The sequence below is a fragment of the Schistocerca cancellata genome, chromosome 10, assembly GCF_023864275.1.
Source record: "Schistocerca cancellata isolate TAMUIC-IGC-003103 chromosome 10, iqSchCanc2.1, whole genome shotgun sequence".
In the NCBI taxonomy this organism is placed as follows: Eukaryota; Metazoa; Arthropoda; class Insecta; order Orthoptera; family Acrididae; genus Schistocerca; species Schistocerca cancellata.
The window spans coordinates 158527889-158540272 of record NC_064635.1 but is presented as its reverse complement, the minus strand read 5'-3'; the positions used below and the strand labels follow the sequence as shown (position 1 = coordinate 158540272).

Sequence of the window (12384 nt, the reverse complement as noted above, 5' to 3'; positions counted from 1 at the left end):
ACATTTCCGTTTACGAAGAATGAATTCAATGTAAATATAAAAAGTGTGGGTGATAGTCCATATCCTTGTCTAGCACCTTGGTTAATAATTACTTCTTCTAATCACTTCCTATCTGTGTTTATATACAGTGGCGTATTTTTGTAAAACATGTCCAGTACCCCTATTAGGTTATAAGGATATCCACATCCAAACATAACAATGAAAAGGCTATCGCGGCTCATACCATCAAAATCCTCCTAATGGCCGATAAACGCCATATGGGTTTCTGTATTAAATTCTCTGTGTTTTTGTACAATGTTTTTAATCACAAACACATTGTCTGTGCGTGAACGAACTAATCTAAACCAGTTTTGTTCTGTAGAAATAACAGCTTCTGTGATACTCTTCACGCGGTTATTGATTATCTTTGAAAATACTTTGTAGCAGTTGTTAAAGATACTCATGCCACTGCAGTTTTTATAGTCATTACGTAGAAAAGAGAGATTACTTCTGCTGTATACCAAGCGTCTAGGGTCTTGCAGTTCGTCCAAAATCCCTTTATTAATTTTAAAAGTTTTTCGTATAGTGGTAAGCCTCCATATTTAATTCTGCAATTGTTCTATGTATTCCAGTAGCTTTCCTGTTCTTCATGTCTTCCAGATCATCTTGTAGCTCCGCATAGTAACTGGATCTACTTTCCATTATACATACTGTTTCATCCGCGTCCTTCTATGTACACCATAAGGATATATAGTCATTATCCATTGTTCATTGACGCAGTGAGTCAGTGTATTTTTCTTCCTTTCTCAAGGCCTTCATGACTTTACATGGATACTCTGTAAATCACATTTTAGGCAGAGGGTTCATCGAACCACCATCACAACTTTCTATTATTCCAATCTCGCATAGCGCGCCGAAAGAACTATGTAGGTCGGTGTCAACAAAATATTTTCGCATTCGGAGGAGAAATTTGGTGATTGGAATTTCGTGAGAAGATTCCGTCGCAACGAAAAACGCCTTTCTTTTAATGATGTCCAGCCCAGATCCTGTATCATTTCTGTGACACTCTCTCCCATATTCCGCGATAATACAAAACGTGCTGCCTTTCTTTGAACTTTTTCGATGTACTCCGTCAGTCCTATCTGTTAAGGATCCCACACCGCGCAGCAGTATTCTAAAAGAGGACGGACAAGCGTAGATCTGTTACATTTTCTAAGTGTCCTGCCAATAAAACGCAGTCTTTGGTTAGCCTTACCCACAACATTTTCTACGTGTTTCTTCCACCTTTGTGTGCACACTGTTGTCTTCCGTGTACGTCGTGCTCTAAGACACTTATGAATATGTCTCACAATTCTTGTGTGCTCTATTTGTTCCGCGGTGTTCCTTTTTATTTTGTATGTTTCCCAGCTATCTGATGTGTTTGTCTGTACAGACTTCAAATATGCTACTTGCTGCTCTTTAATGCCTTTTTTTAATATCTGTATGCCAAAATTTGAGTCATTTTTCCCCATCTGTTTTCTTCTTTTTATCAAGTGCGTCAGGAGGCTGCTTTGATGATGCAGGTCTTAGTATTAGTTACTTTGCATGTTCCTTTGCATGTTTGCATGTTCAAAATCAAGCGTGTGTCCATCGTTGATGCTTTGGTCAGCCACTGCTGTACCAGTCGGTTTAGCCGATCTTGACGCTCGTCACCTGTTCTGAATAGCACTGTAAGATGCATCGCAGTTCTCTGGCCGATGCACTGCTTATCACACCCGCAACTGATGCCACAGGCGCCACATGCCTGTAGCCCTAGTTGGTCTTTCACTGATCCAGCCATATTCTTTTTAACCACTGACTGAAAAATTATTTTAACGTTGTGCTTCTCCAATATCCTGGTAACCTTGAGCTGCGGGAGGCGCTGGGTACGGAAGGAAGGCCAGTCGCTTCGCTTCTTCTTCTGCGTTCTTTCCTTTTTTGTTCCTGTTCGGCTGGAGAGCTGTAATTCGGCAGGCCGACTTTGCTTGTGGCATATGGCTCACGCTGCCTGTGTCACGGTATTGAACACAGATTTGCGTTGCGCTGGACGGAGGCATCTATTGGCGTTTAGGTGCAGCTCCGTGTGAATCTTCTTGCTGCAGACAGAATGTCCCAGCGTGCCACCAGGAATATTTATCAGACTCACGGTAGGTATTCGTTGCTGAACCTCAAGTTGTCGTGTAGGCTGTTAAAGTGGCACAGTAATTCTTGTCGGTTTTCTTAAGTGTGGGGCCAAACCAATTACGTGGCGTCCACATAGACACTGCGCAAAAAAGTATCACTGTTGGAAACCCGGTAATTGTCTCCTACAGCAACGTATAAGTTTGAGATTAAAATGAAGAGGGCTGAACCCTTCTCCTGTATGGTGCAAAAGGATTGAGAACTGGCACGCTTCAGGCAGCAGGTTGTCGACACATGCGGAAAAAAGTCCACAGCACAGAAGTTCGTGTGAGCTGTGAGGTGTGAGGTGGGTCAGTGATGTCACACTGGAAACAAATTTCACCCCAGTCCTGCCCAAAGCCATCGTGAACGTTTCGTACTATGCAATGGTCGTCACACACCGTCTTGTCCACATTTCACCCCGTCTTTTGACGCTTCTGCAACAGACGTCAGTACTCGCAACGCCCAGCGTTCAAATGACACGGTTTTCTTACGGGTGGCCGATGACCGATTTCGGCTTATTGCCATCTTCGGATCTGTGGTAAATATAAATATTGTGTAAGCGACCAGGTTCAATTAATTAAGATTAAATCTATACAAGTGTTAGTAATGCATGAAATATAATATATTTATACCCATGTATGGCAGTCATACATACAGTCAAAATATTCTGATATAAATCAACGTCAAGTTAAATATGTGCGTGCTAAACTCAGATTGCTTCAGTATTTATGGCCATTAAAATTGCTACACCACGAATATGACGTGCTACAGACGCGAAATTTAACCGACAGGAAGAAGATGCTGTGATATGCAAATAATTAGCTTTTCAGAACATTCACACAAGGTTGGCGCCGGTGGCGACACCTACAACGTGCTGACATGAGGAAAGTTACCAACCGATTTCTCATACACAAACAGCAGTTGACCGGCGTTGCCTGGTGAAACATTGTTGTGATGCCTCGTGTAAGGAGGAGAAATGCGTACCATCACGTTTCCGACTTTGATAAAGGTCGGATTGTAGCCTATCCCGATTTCGGTTTATCGTATCGCTACATTGCTGCACGCGTTGGTCGAGATCCAATGACTGTTAGCAGAATATGGAATCGGTGGGTTCAGGAGGGTAATACGGAACACCGTGCTGGATCCCAACGGCCTCGTATCACTAGCAGTCGAGATGACAGGCATCTTACCCGCATGGCTGTAACGGATCGTGCAGCCACGTCTCGATCCCTGGGTCAACAGATGGGGACGTTTGGAAGACAACAACCATCTGCACGAACATTTCGACGACGTTTGCAGCACCATGGACTGTCAGCTCGGAGACCGTGGCTGCGGTTACCCTTGACGCTGCATCACAGACAAGAGCGCCTGCGACGGTGTACTCAACGACGAACCTGGGTGCACGAATGGCAAAACGTCATTTTTTCGGATGAATCCAGGTTCTATTTACAGCATCATGATGGTCGCATCCGTGTTTGGCGACATCGCGGTGAACGCACACTGACGTATCACCCGGCGCGATGGTATGGGGTGCCATTGGTTACACGTCTCGGTCACCTCTTGTTCGCATTGACGGCGCTTTGAACAGTGGACGTTACATTTCAGATGTGTAACGACCCTTGGCTCTAACCTTCATTCAATCCCTGCATTTCAGCAGGATAATGCACGCCCGCTTTTTGCAGGTCCTGTATGGGCCTTTCTGGATACAGAAAATGTTCGACTGCTGCCCTGGCCAGCACATTCTCCAGATCTCTCACCAAGTGAAAACGTCTGGTCAATGGTGGCCGAGCAACTGGCTCGTCACAACACGCCAGTCACTACTCATGATAAACTGTGGTATCGTGATGTAGCTGCATTGGCAACTGTACCTGTACACGCCATCCAAGCTCTGTTTGACTCAAAGCCCAGGCGTATCAAGGCCGTTATTATGGACAGAGGTGGTTGTTCTGGGTACTGATTTCTCAGGATCTATGCACCCAAATGCGTGAAAATGTAATCACATGTCAGTTCTAGAATAATATATTTCTCCAATGAATAAGCCGGCCGCGGTGGCTGTGCGGTTCTAGGCGCTCCAGTCCGGAGCTGCGCTGCTGCTACGGTCGCAGGTTCGAATCCTGCTTCGGGCATGGGTGTGTGTGATGTCCTTAGGTTAGTTAGGTTTAAGTAGTTCTAAGTTCTAGGGGACTGATGACCGCAGCAGTTGAGTCCCATAGTGCTCAGAGCGAGAGTCCAATGAATACCCGTTTATCTTCTGCATTTCTTCTTGGTGTAGCAATTTTAATGGCCAGTAGTGTACAAAAACCTAATGCCAGCAGCGGGCACTTTATCCAGAGTACCTTGTAAACTAGAGTCGCCAACATAAAGAATAAAATGCGGTATGCATTGTCTTTAGTTAAAAAAAATTTCCCCCTTGGCTAAACGAGCGTCTGTCATTAAAATAGTATAAAAAGTATAAAATAAAAAATAAAAATAAAAAAAATCACAACTTCTATCCTAAGATCAGTTAACAGTGAACGAAACCATAATACACTTAATAAATTAGTGACCATTGATTAAAAATAGAAAATTGATAATCGATATTATATCAGAGTGCAGTATCGATGGTGAATATGTGTGGCTTCTCTGCGTGACTTCCTTGTTTTCCTGTGGTCGAGCTCACGGAGGACGGCCCAGTCTCCTTGTCGCCGGCGGCCGGCTCACGCCAACCCGCTGAGGTGCTCCACGCTACTCAAACTAGTGGGTCTCTGAATATATCAAAGTAAGCATTCAGCTTAAACTCGTTCTGTTTATTCAGCAGTAATTTCGGTTGTTGTTTCCTGTGTACATAAACCTCCATTTCTTAGAGCAGGTTCATTAACTGTCCCTTTGGCGCCCTATGCAACACTTTCATATTACTCTCTATACGCCCTACCGAATGTCTTTCTCTGTCCAGATGTGTACCGAAAGCACTCTTATATTGATTATATGTATGTTCTCTAAAACTAGTTGGAAATTTCTTCCTGTCTTACCGTTGTAAAATACATCACAGTCCTGGCAGCACGCACATGTTTAACTTGACGATGATTTATATCAGAATATTTTAACGGTATGTATGACTGCCATACATGGCTATAAATATTTTATATTTCATATTTCATGCATCACTAAGACTTGTATAGATTTAATCTTAATTAATTGAACCTGGTCGTTTACACAATATTTATATGTACGACAGATCTGAAGACGGCGAAAAGCTTAAACCGGTCATAAAGTGTAAAGAAATCTATGTGATCAAGACGGATAAGCGAAAGTAAAAGTGCTAAAAATAAAATGATCGCGGACTCATATACAGCCTTTATGCCTTCAATTGGTGTCATAAAGGCCGTCAATGAAAGCGTCCCTTTCCTTGAGGCGTTGATTCTCACATATTTCGCGGTGAAAAACAACAGTTCTGAGTGCAATGAGCAACAGCAGACGGCCGGCCGGAGCGGCCGTGCGGTTCTGGGCGCTACAGTCTGGAGCCGAGCGACCGCTACGGTCGCAGGTTCGAATCCCGCCTCGGGCAGGGATGTGTGTGATGTCCTTAGGTTATTTAGGTTTAATTTGTTCTAAGTTCTAGGCGACTGATGACCTCAGAAGTTAAGTCTCATAGTGATCAGACCCATTTGAACCATTTTTTTTTTTTTTGTTTTTTTGAACAGGAGACGTTCTTGACAACGTTCGTCATTGCTTACACTCCCGAGACGATCCAATCCCAATGTTACTCTAAGGCCATCGTGGGGCTGCACCCCGACTGAACGTGGTCCGTATCCTTTCGAGTGTAGTATGAAAAGTACACTTTATTACAGGAACCAACTGAGTGCTTAACTTCAGTGATGTCCGATATCAAGTTCTGTGGTTAAAAGCAATCAAATAACATGTACTAATTCTTCAGTCTTCTCCGTGTCCGTATCACAACTATGTACAACAACTAACGTTCCTTAACAGCTAGCTAAGGTCCGAGACGACGACTATCACTGTGTAAGGCTAGAGCACAGTGCGACGTACTGACGTGCAGTGCGAACTGAGTTCCGACGCGACGTACTGAGGTACTGAGCTCGAGAGAGTGAGAAGACAGCCTGTGTGCACGCTGCCCTAGGGGCATTGTCGGCGCATAGCCTGATGGTGTATCTTGGTCTTCTCTTGTCATAGGCGCGCCTGGTTCAATGCCTTCTACATAATGTTTCCTAGTGCCGATCGGTGTGCTCGTGAAGGCATACGCCAGCACAGCTCTGGTAGTTGGGACGAATAGGGACCGTTCAAAACCGTTAGGCAAAATGTGGACGAGATCTGAAGCAGCAAAAGTTGTTTATGCTCTTTCAACCCTCCTGTTTCGCTCCCTCCAGTGCCATGATCGCGGAAGAGTGCAACACTGAGCTACGTGTGAACAAAACAGCAAAGGGCCCCTCTAAATCATGCCCCTCACCTTCCTGTCAGGACAAGTGTCCCTCTAAATCCCTTCACCCAATCTCCACGCCCCCCTCGTCCCCCAGTCGGCAACTTCCTCGGTGCCAACTTCCAACCTTTGTTCAGCACAATATAAATGAACCTGCTAGAGACTTGGACATCTTGAATAGTTTTGACCTGTCATTACCGCTTCCTCCCTGCGTAATAGTGGTGTGCGTACTGTAAGACCTTCAGTACACACACCATCAGATTATTTGACTTGACGCTCTAACGAAGTAGGCGAGTGTCAGCAATATGTCTCGTGGTCTTATCGTGGCATGTTTATCTTCTGTCGTTAGGTCAGACGATAGAAATGCCACTTGCACGCTTAGAATAGCAGATTGACGGTGACCAACTTTAAACAGAACTTGTTTAATTTTCACACACATTTATTAAAATAATAACAAGCATAAAAATTACTTAACTTGGTTCTGGAGGCTATTTACAATTGACAATCTGAAGTCCTTTGGTACGGGTACGTTAATCTTATACTCACATATATCTCTGATACTTGACAAAAGTGTCTATACATTTATCTTCATGGCTATGTACAGGAATATGGTAATCTTATGAGGCGCAGACTGAAACTTGACTATAGACTGGTACAGACAAATGTAGAACTCGTACAGACTGGTACAGACTAATGCAGACTGGTACAGACTGGTGCAGACAAATGCAGACTGACTAATCGGAGGTCTGTACACTCGTTATAATACCTCGTGCGTTCAGGTATCACTGCGCGAGTGTGATCCACAAGGAGAAAAGGTTCTACGTTAGCAGCAATCTCATTGGCTGCATTACATATTAATACGCAGATCGGCGGAAGCAGAGTTTGGTCCGTCTCTAAGGCAGCGCCATCTCGTAGTGCGGAGACGGACGAGCGCTGCCCCTGCGCTGTTGTGCTTAGCGGAGCGCGCTCTAGTGGGAAAGTTGTGTACGCGCTGACTACGCAGAACTATGTACCCAAATGTGGTCGGTCTGCACTCCAAATGCGTCATACAACGTATGTTGGGATTGCGTCTCCACGATCTTCCTTGGAGTAGGTTCACTCGCCCACGGGAAAAGGAGGGGGGCGGGGGGGGGTCCTTGAGCAGTGCTTTACGTTCTTAATAACGTCATCCTGTTGCTCGTCGCACTGTGAACTGTCGTTTTCGACCACGAAATCTATGGGAATCAGCGCCGAAGTGAAGGGATTTTCGTGTCGATACTGCTCAATTGCGTGTCGGACATGTTTTCCCTGACCACCCAAAAGAAACCCGACTGATTTCAACGCTGGGTGTCAGCATTCCGACATCCACTGCAGAGGCGTAAGTAGAAGGGCTGAAATGTGGGTAAGCGGGGACGCGACGACCTTCCCATCCTGTGAGACGTCCGAGATCGCTTTAGCCAGACTTGTGGAGAAATTGGTGCCAATATGATTTCCTTAACGCACCTTAGACCTCATATGAACGTGTGAGCTGTGGCCTTCTTTCACATGTGTCGACACCTTACTATTTGAAGTGCCGCCTAGCTCGCGGGTGACGTCGGAGGACGTCACGATTTTCCCTCATTACAGAGGACGGTTGTAGGCACCTCTGAGGCAAATTGCAAACTTAAGCGTTACAGTGCTAGACAGTTACAGGGTTTACAGACAGTGACACGTTTTTTTGCGCAGAGTGTATCAAACGCCTTTCGTTTAGAGCACGTTGTTTCGAAAGTTGTTTCCTCGTATTGCTCTGTTCATGCTAGCGATGCCTAGCTCTAGAGGGGACCCATAGCGATTCAGTCAGTCTGTTCTTAGAACCAAACAAGTGGTGGTGAGCGCGTGTCGATGCGGTTTCACCATGTCGCTGTCGAGTGAAAGACGTGACGTCGAAGCTGAGTAAGACATCATCCTACTCCAGACGTACCTTTTGAAGCACCTACAAGAACTACTTAACACTATTTCTGCTATGGGTATGTCTTTTTCTGCTTGTGAGGAACTTTGCCTTTGGTGTGCGCAGGAAAGTGACCGACCCGGAGGTGTCATGGCCGCCTTTCACAGAGCAGGACCAGTCCTACCTGCACATCACCAGCGACGGGCTGTCCATAGCCAAGCGGCCATTTGAGGAGCGGGTGGCCTTCTGGGAGAAACTCTACGACCGGTACGGCAGCTAGCAGCAGTGCCACAAACAGCAGCATCAGGGGAAGTCGCAGAAACCTTCCCTACGAGAGAGAAATTTCCCTCACTTCATCGTGACGAGATAAACTTGTGGTTCATGTACACCTAAATCCTGGAGGTTCAACCAATATTTAATCAATTACTGTTGTGTAAAATACCACCAGTGTACACTTACCATTTCATCAAATAAAACAGTACTATTTACTTTCTCATTTTTAATTACTCACAGGCGGCCAATGACGCCATTCCAATAGCCAGCTGTCTCAGCTTTCCTGACGGTAAGCAACGTCAATGTCGGAACAGTTCGATACTTATGCTTCTATCTTGTCCATTATGGACCTTGAACCTGCAACTGTGTACCCTAAATATCATCATATTTCTTGTATTTACTGCATCTACGCTCTAGATGCCTACAAATTTAAGATCATAAAATCAAACCTATTTTAATGAGAAGATGTTGTCGTAACTACACATAATAAACCATGGAGGAAAAAATAAGGGGAGGTTGCGCTACAGACTTACGCTGTACGCTGTTTTGAAGCCCCAAAACGATAGCACACTACTCTTTACATGGAGATAGATTACGATTGCTTTTAGTTCGTAAGTTCTGTCATGTAGGAGAAGCCCGGCTAAAACGACGTACCATTCTGCTTTCAAGTCGTTACTGGTTCGTAAACCATGATATTAAATAAAATTTGTATCAGAACTGTCTCTCATTCACTTGCAGGTTTTACAATCTTGGTGCTATGTTTTTAAATCAATATGAATCATAGATTTGTGACATTTTTGTGAAAAGTACATAACGTGTCATTTTAGACCGATGTCAGGGTAAAATGACATAGGACTAAAATAAAGTAAGAAATTAAGAAAAAATTAGACATCTGATTCAACAGATTTGTGCTTAACAAATAAAAGACTGTTCCTGTAACAATTCTTCAGCAGTATCAATGAAGGTTTCTCAGTTCATTCGTACAAAAAGTGAAGACTGAAAGTAAAATTACGAAGGTGAATCCACGAAACAACAAAATTAGTTCCGTTTTTGAACAAATAGACGTCACCAATGTTATCCAGTTGCAGACATCACAAATAAAGTTTATTATTCTGTGGCTTATCCAGCACATTCAGTGTGTGCCCACAAATACACTGCTGATACCGTAACTAGTGATCGCCGGGTTTTCGACACTCTTGAATTTCCAGGCAGTGCGAACTGTGACCATCTTCGGAAGCATCAATGTTGTCGCCAAAAAGGTCTCTTTTGTACAATATTTCTTGTCAAACTTAACTTTTCTCTTTGCTTTTCTCGGATATTTGAAATGCAAAATGTCAAACCAAACATGTGTGACTGAAACAGTTTCAGGTGTTGTACCAGTTAACACTCCAAGCAGTGTTAAAAGTTGGAATCTAGGCAGTCCTTTCTGAGCACTATTCTTCGTATTCCTAGTTCGACTTATAAGCGTAGCCTGCGGAACTCCGAATGCTTTCGACGTCCGCAGCTATCGCATCTCGCCTCTGCACCGCATCCCGACTGCACAGACAATTTCCTTACTGTATTGCCTGCCATCCGAAACGGGAAATTTACGTACTTACATTTAGCCCATGTAAATTCGTTGCATTTGTGTGTCATTGCACTTTTGTTAATTCATGTTTAATGTTTCGTTTAATTCACTTTATTAAATAATGACCCACCTTGCTACGTCATTTTACCCGGGTTGCTAAATTTAAACAGATACGTAAAGTAAGCAGATTAATTAACATCAGAGGTCACACAGAATAGAATTAGAGTCCACTTCAGGGTAAAACAGCATAGTGACATTTTACCCTGATACATGGTATATCACATATCACTTCAGCCTGAAACGCCTTCTTTGATACATTCGAGAAACGTTCAACTACTGCGTCCTCTAGCAGAAACTCCTACTTCCCAAAACACAGCTTTACAAGGTAACGTATACTTTTCTCAAACACGTAATTATCTGCAATACTAATAATACTATACTAATACTATACTATAGTGTACAAAACGTATTCATTCATCCTTTGGCTACGTTTCGAGCTGCAGCATGACCTTCATGCGGTGGATATTTTCAGGAGCTTTATGTTGTACAGCTGGTCCAGAAAGCCGCAGGACTCGTGATCTAGGTGAAAGTGGGGGAGGGTGTGGGGGCCTTGAGCAGTGCTTTACGTTGTTAATAACGTCATCCTGTTGCTCGTCGCACTGTGAACTGTCGTTTTCGACTGCGAATCTATGGGAATCAACGCCCAAGTGAAGGGATTTTCGTGTCGATCCTGCTCAATTGCTATATACACTCCTGGAAATTGAATAAGAACACCGTGAATTCATTGTCCCAGGAAGGGGAAACTTTATTGACACATTCCTCGGGTCAGATACATCACATGATCACACTGACAGAACCACAGGCACATAGACACAGGCAACAGAGCATGCACAATGTCGGCACTAGTACAGTGTATATCCACCTTTCGCAGCAATGCAGGCTGCTATTCTCCCATGGAGACGATCGTAGAGATGCTGGATGTAGTCCTGTGGAACGGCTTGCCATGCCATTTCCACCTGGCGCCTCAGTTGGACCAGCGTTCGTGCTGGACGTGCAGACCGCGTGAGACGACGCTTCATCCAGTCCCAAACATGCTCAATGGGGGACAGATCCGGAGATCTTGCTGGCCAGGGTAGTTGACTTGCACCTTCTAGAGCACGTTGGGTGGCACGGGATACATGCGGACGTGCATTGTCCTGTTGGAACAGCAAGTTCCCTTGCCGGTCTAGGAATGGTAGAACGATGGGTTCGATGACGGTTTGGATGTACCGTGCAATATTCAGTGTCTCAATGTAATATAAATTAAGGACACCCTGTACAGGACCGTTCAGGATTTCGTTTCCTGCACTGAAGGACAACAACGCTGCAATACTCCATGCTGAGTTTCTCCATGTGAATGGCAACAGTGCACGACCGTATGACACAGATGACGCAATGTTCAGGCGCACACGCTGTCGGCGTGTTAATTTAAGTCTGAATGACCAACAGCAAACTAGCAGATCATTCCCCTCTGATGACCTTGGAATCGCATGAGGAGTGGAGCCCTGGTGCTCCAAGACAGGTGTATCACAATCGAAGCAACAGTGGAGAAAGAGAAAAATCTGTCATGCATTAGCTTTCAATATCCTGCACTGCACTTTGTGCGTGACAAATGTCGCCAGCCACTGGATTTCAAAACAGCTGACATCCATTCAAAACCCCTGCCAAACCGAGACAATTTCAGAGGTGTTGCTGGCTTTTGATTGGTGACATTACCAATCCAGCTGATTTCATTATCTGCCCAGTCACGAAGGTCTAATGCTGGGCTTTTCGTTATATGTTGTGTATAACTTCGCAAACAGTGGTAAGGGGACGTGGATTACAGAGTAGGGTGGCAACTGTCGCCGTAGGAAAGCTGGACAGCTGCGGAAATGATTAGTGTACAAGTTAAGACAGAAAGCAGAAGTATGTAAGTCTGCAGGCCTTCGTGGCCGTTGTCACTGAAGTTAAAATCTTCTGGGTTATTAGGCCGCGTCATGTTTCTTCTAAAATGTTTGACGTTTCGACCCCTCCGCTGCGATCTTC

At 44.5% G+C, this 12384-nt stretch overlaps 1 protein-coding gene across 2 annotated transcripts in view; it reads left to right on the top strand.

Annotated features, from left to right (window-relative positions):
• The window catches only part of LOC126106564 (pyrethroid hydrolase Ces2a-like), a 319251-nt gene extending 310283 nt beyond the window's left edge, over nucleotides 1–8968 (top strand). For both annotated transcript variants that reach the window (XM_049912908.1, XM_049912907.1), the window contains one exon: nucleotides 8607–8968. In XM_049912908.1, coding sequence (XP_049768865.1) covers nucleotides 8607–8760 — 154 coding nt within the window. In that variant the 3' untranslated portion in view covers nucleotides 8761–8968. The remainder of the gene's footprint in view (nucleotides 1–8606) is intronic.
• Nucleotides 8969–12384: the final 3416 nt, after the last annotated feature.